Here is an 18,164-nt window from a genome sequence, read left to right as displayed (position 1 = left end):
GGACATATTTACTGTGACACCTGTTAGAACTGACAGGAAAACACCAGTCTTCCCTTTCTAACTGAACTAGGCCCTGATCTCCCCTGAAAAAAATATCCGCAGCTATCTCAGACACTGTTTTCTGGTATCATTTATCAGCTCCACATTTGCTTAATCTTGTATTTGGAACAATAGGAATGTTCTGAGAATGAGGCCAATGACCAGGCAAAGGTACACCAGCTGTTCAAACATTCTACAAAAAAGTCAGAAAGATATTGGTGCATATCACTTTTAAAGACAACACAGCAATCATTTACAGAGTTACTCTGACATGTAGGCATGAAGACACTTTAAATATGCTATTTATTCTTCACAAGAATTCCACTAAAAGCCTATTTTTATTCTTATTTTAGAGATGTCAAAACACAAGCTGAGAGAGGTTAAATAGCTTGCCTAAGGTTAACAGTAGCAGAATCACAATTTGAACTCCATCCTTTCTACTACCCTACACTCTCAGAGTATGCCCGGCCAGCCAGAAACACAAAACCACACACCCTGTGGACACAGCCTCGGCCCCACATTATCCTTCCATCTTACAGAAACTGGGCGTTACCTAATAAAACAGTCCTAGACATGATTTTACCCAAGAATAGCATCTAATTGTATAAAGACACAATTTTAAAGCTCTGATTATAAAATACATATATTTAAGTTATATATGTAAATAGTGATGGACATAGACTTGACTTGGAGTGGTGAACAAATAATACAGTGTACAGATGATGTGTTGTGGAGTTGTGCACCTGAAACCTGTATAATTCTGTTAACCAGTGTCAATAAATCCAATAGAAAGGAAAGTAAATATGTATTTTATAAGGTAAAAACAATTAAAGTTCTTTATGTAAATTTTTTTTTTTTTTTTTTAAAGAGACAGAGAGAGAGTCAGCGAGAGGGATAGACAGGGACAGACAGACAGGAACAGAGAGAGATGAGAAGCATCAATCATCAGTTTTTCGTTGTGACACCTTAGTTGTTCATTGATTGCTTTCTCATATGTGCCTTGACCATGGGCCTTCAGCAGATCGAGTAACCCCTTGCTTGAGCCAGCAACCTTGGGTCCAAGCTGGTGAGCTTTTTGCTCAAGCCAGATGAGCCCACGCTCAAGCTGGCGACCTCGGGGTCTTGAACCTCCCAGTCTGACATTCTATCCATTGCGCCACCACCTGGTCAGGCAAATTTTTTATTAAATTAAGAGAGAGGGAAAAAGGGAGAGGGGGAGGGAGAGAGGGAGAAGTTTCAGTTTGTTTTTCCACTTAGCTACGTGCATTTGTTGGTTGATTCTTGTATGTACCCTGACCCCAGGGATTGAACCCGCAACCTTGGTGTATCAGGACAATGCTCCAACCAATGTATCCAGCCAGGGCTACAATTAAAATTCTTTTTTTTTTCCTAATTAAGTGAGAGGTAGGGAGGCATAGAGACTCTCACACACACCCCGACCAGGATCCACCTGGCAAGCCCCTTACTGAGTGATGCTCTGCCCATCTGGGTCTATTGCTCCTTTGCTCAGCAACTGAGCTATTTTAGCGCCTGAGGCGAGACCATGGAGCCATCCTCAGCGCCTGGGGCCAACTTGCTCAAACCAATTGAGCCATGGCAGCTAGAGAGGAAGAGAGAGAGAAAAAGAGAGAGAGGGAGAGAGAGGGAGAAAAGGAGGGGGAGGGGTGGAGAAGCAGATGGTCACTTCTCTTGTATGCCTTGACCAGGAATTGAACACAGAACTTACAAACGCCGGGCCGAAGCTCTACCACTGAGCCAAAAGGCCAGGGCCAAGTTCTTATAATTTGGCAGAGGGAGAGAAACGTCTCAGTAGAAGCGAGTCTACTGAAAGGAAATATGAATTATAAACAAAGAGAGCAGGAAAAAACCCTCTCCACAATGAAGACGTAACCACCAAGTTGTGTTCTGAGGCATCTTGCTTGACTAAAACAGGCCTGATTTGGTCAGAGAGAGCTATTTCCGCTGGACTACTCACTGTATAATCTCAGAACTAAGTCTTTTATCTCTCTGTGCTTCTGTTATGCCAACTGCAAAGGAAACAAACAAAAAATCAAAACCAAACAGTAAGCAATAGTGCTTTTGTCTTCACTTTATCTCAAAAGCAGATTATTGACACAAAGAGAATAAGCCCCTGAAGAAGTATGAGCTGCACTTGTGTTCCTACGGCAGCAGCATCCACACTGTACTGGGACTGCTTTCCTTATCTGTCTCGGGAACAGACTGAACCAGAGGAGGCCAGGTACTCCTATCTCATTTCCTCCCAGCATCTAGCAGTGCCTGATGAGGCTCCCTTGCTAGTAGCAATGGAAACAAGTACCTTAATCCCTAAGCCTGAACCTCTCCTGTCTCCGAGGTATGTGGACGCACACTAGTCGTAAAGACATCATGCAGTACTAAACAGGAGGAAATGAATAGATGTATCTAAGGTTGGGCAACTGCTACTCAGCTCTTCCTGGGCCATTAAGTTCAAATACAAAAGCTTTTGTTTTAACTTAACAAATCCTGTGCAACCAGGTTACTGAAGCAACCCTCATAAGTACTCAACATAAAACTAGAGGAGACAAACAATAGGTGGTTTCTTAGGATCTTTTCCTTTTAGTGAAACAACATTTTAGGTCACCGATGACAGAAAAGCCAGGTGTTAAGTATTAGGTAGCTGGGCTAACTTGAACAATACAAGACTACCTGGGTTCCAATACTGACTCCGCCACTTGATAGTGTATAATCTTGGGCTCTTTACTAGAGTACCTACTTCAAGACTGTTGAGAGGATTAAGTGAGTTAACAGAAGTAAAGCTAAGTAAAATGCAGTGTGATACAGGTGTCTGAGATGCCTTCCAGTTCCAAGTCTATGAGTCACCTTGGCAGTAAAGCTGAACCAGGCACGTGCCCTGTACAATAGTGTTAAATAAATATGTTCTGATGATTATCAAAGATCATCTTGAAAGTTAGCATCCATTCAACAATCTCACCAAGACACCTAGTAGGTTGACACCCAAGTCTCAAAAGCAATGACAAATTCCCTACATGAAGAGGAACATTAAATAAGAATAATGCCTCTAAACCTCCTCTTCCACATATAAGCTGAGTTGAGTTATAAGCAATGCAGATATAATACAACTTTAAGCTTCTAAAGCCCCTTCAAAGATCATCTGCTCCATGTCGCTCATTCTGCAGATCTGAAAACTGAGCCAGGCTGGGGCTAAGTGACTTGCTTAAATCACATGATAAGTTACTGTTAGAGCCAGAATTAGGACCCAGATCTCCTGACTTGTTTGCCAGGCCTCTTTCTACTTCCTCACAGCTGAGCAAACAGGGTAAACCAGTCAGAGATAGTACATATTCATTTATGAGAGCGCCAAAAATTCAGGTGACCTATCGGTGAGGGCAACACGGAGAATCAGTGCAATCTGGCTCAGCCATCACCGTGTTCGGAAAGCAATACATCTTGGCACCTCAGTTTCTCCAACTTCAAAGCAAATGGAAATCCTCATTCAAAATCTTATTGTTAGAAATTCTACATTATTATTTTCAATCCCACACTTCATGTATGAGGATGGATGAAATGACTTCTACCAAGGGTGCTGGTCCCATAACATGCCAGAAGTAAAGAGGCCTTTGAAAAGTCAATGAGACCGGGAGATGCCAATTAAAAAAAAACCCAAATCACAGCTTGCTTACAATTCCTTACAAAGAACTGGGCACAAGGCAACTAAGCCCACAGCCCTTCTGATTACTTATTCTGAACTGGGGAGATGCAGAGTGGCTGTAGGGAAGCCCAAAAGATCATCCCAGGACTACGATTCACTAAGAGGAAAAAAAGAAAGAAACCAAAAAGAGAAGAGAAACTGTGAAAGGAAAAGAGGTTAATCTCATTCTAATTTTTCAAGGGTTGAGACAGTAGGGAATAAAGAGACTTATTTAAATAACCCAGGGATGCAGAACCAGGAGGGTAGATATGACTGAAGCTGGGGAAATGTTAATGGAGAACAAAAGTTCCCTGGGGGAAAAGTGCACTGAATTATGAACTAATGTCATTCTGCATTCATTTGCCATTACCTACACACCAGTTTTCACCTGCAGAGCTCAGAGGGCTTGACTCTCATCTCGAGCGCGCTAATGTTCTCCTGCACGACAAACAGGGCTGGTATTGGTCATTTTCTCTTCAGAACGGGAAGACAGTGCCAAAAGGAGGCCTAGGACGGCTGGGACAGAGATCCAGGTTCTGCCTCCCAGTCTGGCCCTAAATCTACCCGGTCCCATCCCATCAGTCACAGAAGTAAGAAGAAAGATGGATGACCCCATTCTTACGTTCAATGGATCAGGCATTGTCAGCAACAACTTTACAGGCGTTTATTTATTCAATTCTAACAACTAAAAGAGGCAGGTATAATTATTATTCCTATTTTACAGATGACAAAACTGAGGCACAAAGAGGTTATCTGCCCGCGGCACTCAACTGGTACGTGGTGGAGCCCGAGGTGAGGCCGGGCGCCTCAGTTTCTAGCTGATTTTGGAAAGGGGTCAGGACACAAAGGCTCCGGCGGGGGTTTGCCCGGGTCCCCCAGCTTTGCCAGAGGGAGGCCCCCTCCCAGGGCAGCCCGGGCTCAGGACGCAGGGCCGGGCTCGCCCCCTCCTCGCGCCCGAGGGTACCCTGCCTCCACCCGGGGGCGGTCTGGAGGGGCCCTCCTCGGCCGCAACCCTGGGGCGAGGCGGGACCGCAGCGGCGGGAGGTACCTGGGGGCTGTCCTGCAACGCTTCCTCCAGCAGCAGCTTGTCCACGGCGGGCATCGTGCCGCGCGGCGGGGCTGAGGGACGGATGGAAGGACGGAGGGCAGAAGGCGCGGCCGCCGAGGATACTCCGGGCTCGGGCTCAGAGGATGAGGCGGACGCTCTATGCTCGCGACGGTGCCGCGCGCGCCCACGCCTGACCAGCGGCCGGCTCCGCCTCCCGCCTGCCGGCCCTCCTCCCAGCCCCGCCCACAGCGGAGCCAGATCAACAGGAAGTGTGGCGAGTGCCCAGCCCGGCTACCGGAAGTGTGGCGACCCGCTTCCGCTCTCCCACGCCTCGTGGGAAGCCGCAGACTATCCGGTCAGTCACACTGCTTCTTGAACCTGTGAGGTGTGTCTGTGGATAAGGGGCGCCACACTAATACAAATCAGTGTCTATGAAGCCCGCGAAGGAGAACTCGAGGGCGGAAAGGTTAAGGTTTTATATACTGTGGCCACCTAGAAAATATTTGAATCTAAGAAGCTAGGAACAAACAGGTTTTACTGCTGTGACTCGCCACTTTTTTTTTTTTTTTAAAGGAAGGAGAACACTGCACGTCCGCACCACTTTTTCTAGATAAATCTCGTCTAGTTTTAAGGAAAAAACTAGATGATTAAGTCATTATCAGATGTGACCATTTTGGAAACCACAGCAACTCGATTTGAGCAATAGAATTAGGTCTCCTCCTGGTCTGTGATATTTTGTCATCTTGGAAAATAATCAAGTTTTTAGAATGGGAATGTTTAGATATTCTAGGTCAGAGGTGTCATTTTTCAATAATACAAATTTAGAAGGGGTCCAAAAAATGAAGTGATTTGGTCAAGGTCAAACAGTTAATGAAAGCTGGGAGAAGAAGGAGGAAGGGAGGAAAAAGGAGTGATGGGGTAGGACTGGCAAAAAGAACTTCATGTTCTTTTATACCAAAGGCAAGGGTTTTGGAGGTTTCTTCTTTAGGAATCAGTGGGATTTGTTCAAGAGGATACATGTCACCAAAATCAAAAGGCGGAATATGACAAAATTATTCAAACTCTGTGTTCTACAGAAACATCTAAATATATTAAGGCACAATATTAAACACCTTTGAAAGTCTGATCACATGCTGTCTGATCCCTTGAAAACTCCAAGGCCAGTATTTCCAGTAGGTTCTTTCTCTAGCCCCTGTATGGCTTCCTTGGGTAAATCATCCAGCATCCTTTCCGCCACTGTATTCTTTCTTCTTCCTGGGTATGATAATGTTCATACTATTGTATCTTTCTTTTCCTATGTTTTTTTGTTAAGTCTCTTTCTCATTCAGTTAATTTTACCTTCACACACTTCCAACTCTCTCCTGACTGAATCTTCTTCCACAAGGTATGACTCCAACTCTTCCATCCCCTTCCTGGCCCCAAAGATCACTCCCTCCTCTAAACGTCCATCACCTGATTGTCATCCAACATATCTTACCCAGTAGCACTTTTTCTATGTGTAAGTCTTACTCCCTCTGAATTGTAAGCTTCTCAAGAGAATAATGTGTTGACTTTTTATTCTGAATATAGAAACACATGGTAACAAATATGTATGTGCTGTTTGTGACATGCTCATCCTTCCAATTCTTCCAATGACTTAAGAGAAGTTCTTGCCAACTTCCCATCTTACTTTGTTCTTACCCTTCTATCCAGTTGGAAGCACAATAGTTATTAATTCCTTGCCAAATAAACAATAGTGATGATCCTCTTATGATAGAAGACTATAATTTACCAAGGGAAAGAAATGCATACATTTTAATTAAAAAAATTTTTCCCATTGATTTGCAAGAGGGAGGGATGCAGGAGAATGGACAAAGAGAGAGGTATCAATTGTTGTTCTTTTAGTTCCATTTAGCTGTGTAGTCATTGACTGCTTCCTGTGTATGCCCCGACCAGGGGTCAAACCCACGACCACAGTACACTGGGGATGATGCTTTATCCAATGAGCCACCCCAGGGATTGCATACATTTTATTTTGAACATAGATGTAAAAAGGAGACACTGCCCTCCAGAACCCTGGAAAGGTCTCAGAAATCCATTTGGGAATCACATTTTTCATGGGGTACCTCATCTGCCATTTAAAGTTACTTTTCCTTAAACACCAGTGTTCAAAACTGTTTAAACCATGTTTTTACACAATGCCATTATTTTTTTACATTTTTTTTTGCTACATTATGGGCCAAACAGCTTTAGTGGGATTTCTTGGCACTTAAGTATAACTTGTAACATTGTTTTTATGGGAAAATGCACCCCAAATTCAAAACAACTAAGTTACTAAAACCAACTCTGGGACAACACACATTTACAGATTCTAAATTTAATTCATTTTATTCAATAATTCTTCCAATCATTCATTCATAAATATAAACTGCGCAATGTTAAGCACTGTCTCCTACTTATATTACTTCCTTTATTATGACTCATTTAAGTGCTGAAGCCAAATGTCCTCCTCTTCAACAGATAATCTGTGAAAAACTATGTAAGAGGAACTTTTGTATGAGCATGAGAATTATTTTTAAGTTTCATTAAAGAAATAGTTGTCCTTATTAAACTATCGGGAGGGTGGATTTCAAACATTCAAACTATTGATATATCTGAAGTAGCTGGACATCTATGACGTTGAAGACAGAAAGTACAAAGATGGGCAATTTAGAGTTGCCATGTCCTTTGGAGAGAAAAGGGGTGTACTCTTTGGAGCTGTAACCTTTTACCCACTGAAGACTAATGGGGAAAAGGACTCGAGCTGTTTCCATAGGCTCCTATCTATGTGTCCTGTATTAATCAGGACTTTTTCAGTTGCAGATGGCAAAAACCTAACACCAGTTAGCTTAAAGAAACAAAAAAATCTGTGAGAGACCGAGAGATGAGGAGGCTGTATTTCTTGGTTATTTGTACACTGATAAGATGGTCCAGTAGAGTGTGTGTGGTGGGAGGAATTTGAGATAGAGGAGAGTGACATGACAAATGCAGGAGCACAGTCCTTGGGTAGACAAAAAGAAGTGGGATCCAAATCACAAACGAAGGGGGTAGAAGCAGGGACAGTGCATTCAGACTGATAACATGTAACAGTAGATTAAATGGAGTAGAATGGAGGAGTTTTTTCTGATTGCTTTTATAGTCTCAGTAAAATAAGAAGCAAAGCCATCAGCTCAAAGCAATGATGGTGAGAGGCTCTTGGCAGTTGGAGGGAAAGAAAAGGGTAAGATAAAGTCATGTTGGAGCATGGGAAGATGAAGTATAAGAACCATATTTCCCGGTGTAAAATACGATCCCATGTATAAGACGCACCTTAAGTTTGGGATCCGAAATTTGAAAATAAGATGTATTACGTAAAGTTATTGAACTCAAGTTTTATTCATCATAAAATTCAGCCAACTCCTCATCATTGTCAAAACTCCCATCCATTAGCTTGTCCTCGGCTGTGTCGGATGACGAATCGCTGTCTTCAATAATGAGTGTAAAAACAAGCACAAAAAAGCGGTAAATGCAAGTAAAAAAAAAATCTGCAACCACTGTATAAAATGCACCCAGTTTTTAGACCCCAAATTTTTCAGAAAAAGGTGCGTCTTACACATGGGGAAATATGGTATTAATATCCCCATTTTATAGATACTGGAACTGAAGGCTCAAATGACATGACAGAGACAAGGTTCCAAAGGCCAGGACTGTGCCTACTGCATCCCAAAGAGAAAAAGGAAGTATGCTCAGTAGGAAACCTAAGGCTAGTTAACCTTAGAACTCTCACCCCTTGCCTCCCAGTTGCGTACATAGTGTCTGATCTACAGGAAATGCTTTTCAAATGGTTGTTTAATGAATGACTTTTCCTGTTTTCTTCATTAAGACTTCTATGACATCAGGGTATTGCTCCTTTGACTGTCATTTCATCTACTTTTCACCCTACAGCCAGTCCATGAAAGCTAAGAGAGGAAACTGAAGACCTCCCAACAGGTCTGTAGTCCTTCAAATCTGAGAGACCACCATGGAAAATAATTTAAAAAGTGAAACAAGAGGAAAGAGCCTTGTCATTTCTGAGTATTCATCCTATGATGAGAATTAGCCTGTGTATTTTTCACTCTAGATACAAATTTGATCAGGACACTCTGCTGTTTAAACCCTTTGGTGATAATAGGAGCAACAATTATTATAGCAAACAGACACTTACTGAGCTATTACTGTGTGATAGCTTTCATACCTGCATTAATATATTACCTGCATTATCTCCTGGCATCTTATCCAAAATCCCCTTGGTTATTTGCTGTTATAATCCCCATTTTAAAGATGAGGAAACTGAGGTCTAGGAAGGTTGAAGAGCTGCCAAGAGTAAGCTAATTCCAGAGGTGGCATTCAAATACAGGCAGTCTGTCTCCAGAAGATGTTCTTACCCAATCTCTTCAGGGGTCTCCTTCAGAGACTCCCCATTGCCTACTGTATTTTTTTTTCCGAAGTGAGAAGGAGGGTTGGGGGGAGGCAGTCAGACTCCCGCATGTGCCTGACCAGGATCCACCAGGCATGCCCACCAGAGGGCAATGCTCGACCCCTCTGGGGTGTTGCTCTGCTATTTTCGGAGCCATTCTAGCGCCTGAGGTGGAAGCCATGGAGCCATCTTCAGCGCCCAGGCCAACTTTGCTCCAATGGAGCCTTGGCTGCAGGAGGAAAGAGAGAGACAGAGAGAAAGGAGAGGGGGAAGGATGGAGAAGCAGTTGGGCGCTTCTCCTGTGTGCCCTGGCCAGGAATCGAACACGGGGCTTTCACATGCCAGGCTGACACTCTACCACTGAGCCAACCATCTAGGGCACAGCTGTATTCTTTAGCAGGTACATAAGTCCCCCATCCCACATAATGTAGCCCTGATTCATCTGCCAGGACCCTTTGCACATCTGCCGTATGAGGGTCATTGCAGTCATTGAAAATACACCGTTTGGCATGCCTGTGTCTGTGCAGAGATTGTTTCCATCAACCCCAAATGCCCTTCCCTCCCTGAGCCACTTAACACATTCATCTTCTAAAGCTTGGCTTAAATATCACTTCTGCAGTCTGTGAAATTCAGTTCAGTGCCTGTTAATTTAACTTGTACTTTGTTCCAAACCCCAAGCAAGGCTGTGAAAGTTTAATAATGTCAGAGACATGGGTTTCCTGCCTTCAGGGGAGCTTCTGGTCTAAGGATGGTAGGCCGTTAAAGAGATGAGTGTTCTGATAATGGCTGCACAGGCTTCAGGGGAGCACATGGTTAGAGGCTAAGGTTAAGGTTGACATTTCTGGGAACCAGGATGGGAGCATTGACAGGCAAAGTGGCCACTGTTAGTCAGTCTCGCATGTAGCTGTTGCCATATTTTTATGTTTGTGGCTCTGTCTGCTGCTAATGAAGTCATTCTTGCAAGTAAATATGTAAATATTAGTAAATTTATATGTATAGTATACTTTATAAGTCTTTTGAGCAACACTCCAAGAAATAACAAGTTTGAGAAGAAAAATGCATCCTTGAATTAGCGATTTCATTACAAGATCCAGTGCCGTTAGCCTGGGTGGAAGAGATCAGTGTTACAGCTCTGAGGGAACTGGACAGTTGACCTTTCACCAGGCTTGCTATGCCCTGGTGAAAGCCGAGGGTTCCTCTCACTACTGCTGGTGGGAATGGGAAATGGCACAGCCACTGTGCAAAATAGTTTGGCAGCGCCTCAAGATGTTAAACAGAAAGTTATCACATGGCTCAGCAAGTCACTCCTAGTGTGTACCCAAGAGAATTGGAAACATCTGTCCCCACAAAAACGTGAGCATGGATGTTCATAACATTATTCATAATATCTAAAAAGTGGGGGGCAACCCAAATGTTCATTAACTGTAGACGGATTAACAAAAAATGGTATTGTTATACCCATACAATGGAGTGTTATTACTATTATTTGGAAATTAAAAAGGAATGAAATACTTAAACTTGCTACAATGTAGATGAACCTTGAAAACAAGAGGCTGCGCGAAAGAATCCAGACAAGAAAAGCCACATATTATATGGCTCAAACTATGTGAAATGTCCAAAATAGAAAAATCCCTGGAGATAGACAATGGGTTAGTGGCTGCCAGGGAGGCTGGAGGGAGGAGAGAATGGGGAGCAGCTGCTGATGGGTGTGGGGTTTATTTGGGGGTGATGAAATGATCTAGAATTAGAAACTATGGTTTTACCACCTTGTGAATCTACTAAAAAAGCCATTAATTGTTCCCCTTAAAATGATAATTTTATAATATGTGAATTATATCTCAATTAAAAATTATGGTTTAAAAAATACGGGGTTCAGCCTGACCTGTGGTGGCGCAGTGGATAAAGCATCGACCTGGAAACGCTGAGGTCGCCAGTTCGAAACCCTGGGCTTGCCTGGTCAAGGCACATATGGGAGTTGATGCTTCCAGCTCCTCCCTCCTTCTCTCTCTCCTCTTTCTCTCTCTCTCTCCTCTCTAAAATGAATAAATAAAATAAAAATTAAAAATACGGGGTTCTATTATTGAAAGAATAGTAACAATTTGGGGATAGTAGTCTCTGCCACAGTTCCCTAGAATGAGTCAGTAGTCAGAAAAGATTCACTTCAGACTCCATTTGGGTTAATGGCATAGCAGGATAATAAGGCTCTGTAAAGAAGAGGATGTGACAATACAGAGAGGCAGGCATGAGGGAAGTTCGTAGGAGCTTTGCTCAAGTTCTGAAGCCTTGGGCTCAGTTCATCACCTCCTTGCAACTCTGTTGGGAATTAAAACCGAATTTCCATTTGAACTAAAAAAACAAACAAACAATAAACCAAGACAAAGTTTTGAAAAATAAGGTTTCATCAACGAAACTTCTGCAAAATTAACAATGAGGCCCTCTGGTATCAGTGACTTTTAACTGGGAACAATCAGAGTCAGAAAATGCTCCCAAGAACTCACTGTCTGGCCCTAATTGCTTTTAAGCAAAAACCCTGGAATTTCAGTAGCATGACTAATAACCCTAAATTTGAAGTCCTGAGTTTATACAAAGGAATGCTGAGAATAAGGAACTGATTGGGAAGGAAGTGCGACATCATAGAGAGATGACTGACTTTGGAGTCAGACACACCTGCATTTGAGTCCTGGCATTGCAACTGGCTAGCCATGAGGGTTTAGACAGTTCTCAAACCTTCTAGGGTCTCAGTTCTCTTCTCATGATATGGTAATAATATCGACCACAAGCTGTTTCCATACGCACCTAGCCATGTGTCTTATATTAATCAGGACTCTTTCAGTTTGAAGTGACAGAGCCCTAACTCCAGTTAGCTTAAGGGAAACAAAAAAGGCTGGGAGAGGTTGAAAGGGAGAGAGGGGAGGCTAGGTTTCTTAGGTCATGTCACCAGGAGAGGTAGAAGTGAAGCTGGGAACTGCTGGGATCTAGGAACTCAAAGTCAATGGGCAGGTTTATTACCCATCCTCTCTGTGTTGGCTTCGCTGTCAGACCCAAGCCTCAGGGTCACTAGAACCAGGTTTGTTAGCAATTACAGACTCACTGTTATTACTAAAGAGGAAAAGGATACCTGCCAGCTTCAGTTTGAAAAATCCTAGGGAAATGCTCTGATTATTCTATTCTGGCTTAGGAAACTTACCTGCCCATTCCTTGAACCACTAGCTGTGGCCAAGTACCAGGATGAGCCCCAGCCTCGTCACAACTACACCTCTGAAGTGAGAAGAGGTGGAGTCTGTTACTGGGGGAAGGTGCAGTGAGAAGCGTTGCACACACCCAGCATGGGAAGTCTACCCCCAGTCTCAGACCAACATTCACCTTCAACCCATTTCTCCACCCTTGCCACCCCACATTCTCTCTTCCACCTACTCTACATCTCAGAGGATGACCTCACCCAGGGGCTGTAGCTGGGAATCTGGGAGTCAAGGTCTAATCTTCCCCCTTGCTGACCTCCCCTATGGAAAGAATCACCAGCCCTAGTGCTCTGCCCGTCAACTCCTTGCACATTTGTCCCTTTCTCTCATTCCCCTGACCTTGCTCTTGCATGGACCTCAGCAACCTTTCTTCTTGTTGTGCCTCCTAGTCTAACTTCCACACTCTGGTCAGAGTTGTTTTTCCAAAATAATAGTCTTGTCGTATCTCTTCCCAGTTAAAAATTTTTCTAAAAAAAAAAAATTTTTTTTCTAATGGCTCTCCATCAAAGCCAGCCACATAATTTCTGGGACCTGGTGCAGAATGTTTAGAAAGTAAGGGGAAAGTGCCATTAAATGTACTAAAATATGAAATATGAATCTTTTTCCTTTTTTGTGACAGGGACAGATAAGGACAGACAGGCAGGAAGGGAGAGAGATGGGAAGCATCAATTCTTTGTTGCACAACCTTAGTTATTCATTGATTGCTTTCTCATATGTGCCTTGACCGGGGTGGGTTGGGCGCTACTGCAGAGCCAGTAACCTTGGACTCAAACCAGCGATCCTGGACTTCAAGCCGGTGACCTTGGGCTCAAGCCAGTGACCATGGGATCATGTCTATGATTCCACACTCAAGCCAGTGAGCCCACTCAAGCTGGTGAGCCTGCGCTCAAACAAGCAACCTCGGGGTTTCAAACCTGGGTCCTCTGTGTCCCAGTCTGATGCTCTATACATTGTGCCACTGCCTGGTCAGGCTTCTTTTCTTTTTTATTTTTTGGTGGTGTCTCTCAACTTGTCGTGGTGTTTTTATTTGCCATTTAATATAAATAAATTCAAATGATAAATTATTAGTACAAACTTTATTGTTCATCTTTATACTGTGCAGTGCCAGTAAAAATAGCAAATATGAGAGCCTTTAATGCCCATGTGGAATCCCTGGAATGATACAACTTGTATTTTGCATCCCATGGCACAAAACTAACCCAACTGTTTTGTCTCACTGGTTAGTATGCACACATTCTCTCAACACTCAGTGGGAGCTGGTGGCTTCCATAATGTGCTTGCCTTGTACTTGTTCTGAGTTGCTAAACTCCCACCCATATGGGTCCACTGGAATTCTGTGTTCACAGGGCTTCATGAAAGCCACATATGAATGAAGCAGTAAGATAATGCAGACATGCCTATTGCTTATACCTTCTCTGCTCATGTGCTGGCTTCATTGTCCCATTGGACTTGGCTTACAAAACACATGTTCAAAGACAAAATTATTAAGAATGTCAAGACAGCCTACAGCAGAGCAGTAAACCAAGCACAGGGGCCATCTGAGCATGGAGAACTTTGGGACTGCACAGGTCACATGTGATGGAGTTGGTCCTACTTACTATTTTATATAAGGTGAGTTCAAACTATTTCACATAAAATAGAGCGTTTCCTCATCTCTTTTCTTTCTCAAGTCACTCTTCTACTTTTTCTTGCCCCACCAAAGTTTTCCTCTGGTAAGGCTGAACTTCTTGTAATCTCTCACATCATTCTCTTTGCCTGAAGTGGCCAAGGTCCCTTGCTCATCTTAAAGTCTCAGTTCAAAGGCTATAAACACTCCTCTGTAAAGACTGCCTTGACTGTCCCAGGGGGGTTGAGTTCCCCTTCTATGTTTCCCTGTAGCCCAGTATAGTCTGTGGTCATTGCATATTGCATCACCGTTGCTTGTGTGTCATATCTCCAGTATTATAAGTTCTTTGGGGGGCAGGAACTATCCCTTTACTGTGTTTGTTGTGTTTTTTTTAAGTGAGAGGAGATGAGGCAAAGACAGACTTTCCCTAGCACCCAAATGGGATCTACCCAGCAAGCCCACTAGGGGGTGATGCTCTGCCCATCTGGAGCATTGCTCCATTATTCAGCAACCAAGCTATTTTAATGCCTGAGGTGGAGGCCACAGAGCTATCCTCAGCGCCCAGAGCCAACTTGCTCCAATTGAACCATGCTGCAGAAAGAGAAGAGAGAGAGAGAGAGAGAGAGAGAGAAGCAAGAGGGGGAGGGGTGGAGAGGCAGATAGTTGTTTCTTCTGTGTGCCCAGACTGGAAATTGAACCTGGGACATCCACATGCTGGACCAAGCTCTACTACTGAGACAACCGGCCAGGGCCTCCCTTTACTGTTTTGAGTTTGCAGTGTCTAGCAGAGTGTCTGGCAAATAGTAGGAGCTTGCTCAATAAAATACTTTTGAACTGAACGAAAGAATGAAACAATGCTTGGCATACAGTAGGCTTTCGTTAGTTAATTGATTCTTTCAAAAATATATACTAAGTGCCCACTATATTATGGGCTCTGTGCCATGTCTGTCCTTCCTGCAACAAGTACTCAATGAGTGCTTTCAGCATGACAAGGCCTATGTTAGGAGCTGAGAACACATTGGGAACAAGACAGCAGTGTCTCTTCTTTCTAAGACCTTACACTCAAGTTGGCTCTCAGTAAACATCATTTTATTTCCTCCTCCTTTCCCTGTGCCTCCCCAGAGGTAACCAAATCAGTCATACATATTTTAAGACTTTCTCCGCTTCCACCTTCTGCTCAGGATTCTCTTTCTCTGCTCCATTCTCAGGTACCAAGAGGTGGATGTTTGATCCTGCCAGAGTCATTCTGTTGTTTTCAACCACTGCAGACATCAACACAGGATGACCATGAAACTAGCCCATTAGCCCCTGTGCCAGCTCGGGCCTTCTTATTAAATTACTCCAGAAATTATTCCATGCAGGCTCAAGGAAGTTACTAAACACTGACTACTGTTTTCAATCTCTTCCCTTCACCTATTTGTTTCTCTCACAAATTTGAGGTTTATTTCCTTGTAACACAAACCATATTTGGTCATCACAACTGTACGTGTCTCAGTTGAAGAGCAGTCGGCTCCGGAGCTCGGCTCAGGCTAACCAGAGACAGAACAGAACTGTTGTTTGGATGCTTGAGTTCCTGCTGACATAAAACTATTTTCCATCCTCCTTTCTCTCGTCCTTGACCTTCCCTTGGCCTCATGTACTTTCTAAGTGTTCTTCAGTGCAAGAGAATGCCACGGAGGCTTCCTTTATAAAGGCACCCTCGCTCATGCAGAGTTGCTTCTCTCTAGTGTTCTCCCAACTAAGATGAAATTATTTACGCTTCATTGTGGGTAAAAGAAGACTTATTTTGGAAAATATGAGAAAATGCATTTCAGAAACTACTTATGACTTAGAGAATGGATTTATGTTTTAGGTGAAGTAGTTGCAGAAGGGTCATTCTCTGGACCGAATTGTGTACCCCCACCAACTTCATATGTTGAAGCCCAAACCCCCAATGCACTGGTATTTGGAGATGGGCCCTTTGAGAGGTAATTAGGATTAGATGAGATCTTGAGGGTGAGATCCTCATGATATGATTTGTGGCTTTATAAAGAAGAGGTGGAGAGGGACATAATCCCTTTCGTACCGTGTGTGGACACAGTGAGTGGACAGCCATCTGCAAGGCAGGAAGAAGACCTTCACCAGGAACTGAATCAACCAGCACTTTGGTCTTGACCACTTTGAGCCTCCTGAGGTCATCATTAACTTCCACATGCCTCTGTTAAGGACTGGTCACTGCTGAATAGTTTGGGTCCCTTGAAGGTCCTACCGTTGAATAGTTTGGGTCTATTCAGGGCATGTTTGAGGCTAGATTGACCACATCAACTGCCTCAGCAACTCACCGCACTTGGTTAATTTAAATAATGACCCCATCTGACCTCTGACACATTCAATGGGGCAGCAGGCTGCTGGGTCCAGCGACCACTTGAAGTCATTCTCTGTCCATGAATAGGTTTTCATGAAATTCTTGTTCTTGAGTGAAGTACTGTTATGGAGGACTCAGCTCTTAGTCACAGCACTTTGGCTCATTCTGCTTCCCCAGAAGGTGTTGGAGGAGATGATCAAGATATGACCACTGGTTGACCTGAGAGCTGAACCCAGGCAACTCAGAGGCTCCTCGCCCCCTCCATGCCTTTGGAATATGCATTCTGCCCACAGTGGGCAGTGTTTTAAAGATGCAGTCCTGAGAGAGCAAGGTGTTAAGACCATCTAGATCAGTGGTCCCCAACCCCCGGGCTGCGGACCGGTATTGGTCCGTGGGCCATTTGGTACCGGTCCGCAGAGAAAGAATAAATAACTTACATTATTTCCTTTTTATTTATATTTAAGTCTGAATGATGCTTTATTTTTAAAAAATGACAGATTCCCTCTGTTACATCCGTCTAATACTCACTCTTGACGCTTGTTTCGGTCACGTGATACATTTATTCGTCCCACCCTAAAGGCCGGTCCGTGAAAATATTCTCTGACATTAAACCGGTCCATGGCCCAAAGAAGGTTGGGGACCACTGATCTAGATGATATAGAGAACTGAACACAGTGAAGGCCTTACATGGACTTTAAGATTCTGGCAGGTGAATGTGGAGATCTCCTCCTCCTCCTGCTACCACCCAAGATAAGCCTTGTTAGTAAGCTCCCTTGCTTGTTACACCTCCACCTGGAGCAGTCTGCCTCTTCCTTTGCTCTCTCTTTGCACTCTGTGCACAGGAGCAAGTGGCAGCCACAGGAGGGCCACTGAAGACTTAAATGATCCAGTGGGGTTGTCCCTCTCTAGCTTGAAATTGTCCTGTAGCATTTTTGCTTATCAAAAACAACATTTTAGAATACTTGGGATAGGATGATAATAATAATAATAATACCAATAACAATAATAGTGCCAGCTTTCATAAATGGAGGCCTAATAGGTATCAGATACTGTGCTCACATATATGTGTTTGAGATCTTACAACAATCATGCAAGCTACATGTATCATTATTCCTGTCTTATATGTGAGGAAGCAGAGGCCCACGCAGCTATTTCAGACATGGACTTAAGATTTGGCTTCAGCTCGATCTGATGACTCCAGTGTGTAGGCTTTGTTCACTACGCTGCACAGGCCTCTGCACCAAAAATGTGATTCCATGCCTGGATCCCGCTTTCTGGGAGGCTGTATAATTGAGTCAGTCCCACTGGTTCAGGGAACAATAAAAATAAGTGGTGAAGTAGGCCTCCTTTGCAAATTCCTCTGATGTAGCATTTGAGGAACAGGGTGTGTTTCCCACATCATTGAGTTGTCACTTTGTTATTAAGAGAAAACTTTTTGAGGCGAGTCAGAAAATCTTGGAACAAAAGAGCCTTCTTTCTTCTTTATTTTATTAAACAGAATAGACTGAACATGATGAATTCTATTCTTGGCATGTTAAGTCCATTTTTTATAAGCATGGGTTGTGATCGTCTAACATAAATAGTGTCACCCCTGGGGCCCTTGCAGGCTACTTATAGGGAGCTTTTACATCTATATTAACTGGCACAATCTACTTTTTTGTTTTGTTTTGTTTACTGTTTCTTCTGTCTTCCTTCCTCCTCTTAGGCAGTTGGCTGTCACTTTTCCTGATGCATTCCTCACTCCCTC

At 43.5% G+C, this 18,164-nt stretch overlaps 1 protein-coding gene across 1 annotated transcript in view; it reads right to left on the bottom strand.

The window, feature by feature from the left end:
* APPL2 (adaptor protein, phosphotyrosine interacting with PH domain and leucine zipper 2) overlaps window positions 1–4,988 on the bottom strand; it is a 45,267-nt gene extending 40,279 nt beyond the window's left edge. The window contains exon 1 of the mRNA XM_066356115.1: window positions 4,776–4,988. Within this exon, the coding sequence (XP_066212212.1) occupies window positions 4,776–4,829 (54 nt within the window). The 5' untranslated portion in view covers window positions 4,830–4,988. The remainder of the gene's footprint in view (window positions 1–4,775) is intronic.
* Window positions 4,989–18,164: the final 13,176 nt, after the last annotated feature.

This window comes from Saccopteryx leptura, chromosome 1 (assembly GCF_036850995.1).
Source record: "Saccopteryx leptura isolate mSacLep1 chromosome 1, mSacLep1_pri_phased_curated, whole genome shotgun sequence".
NCBI lineage: Eukaryota > Metazoa > Chordata > Mammalia > Chiroptera > Emballonuridae > Saccopteryx > Saccopteryx leptura.
This window is presented reverse-complemented; position numbering and strand designations above follow the sequence as displayed.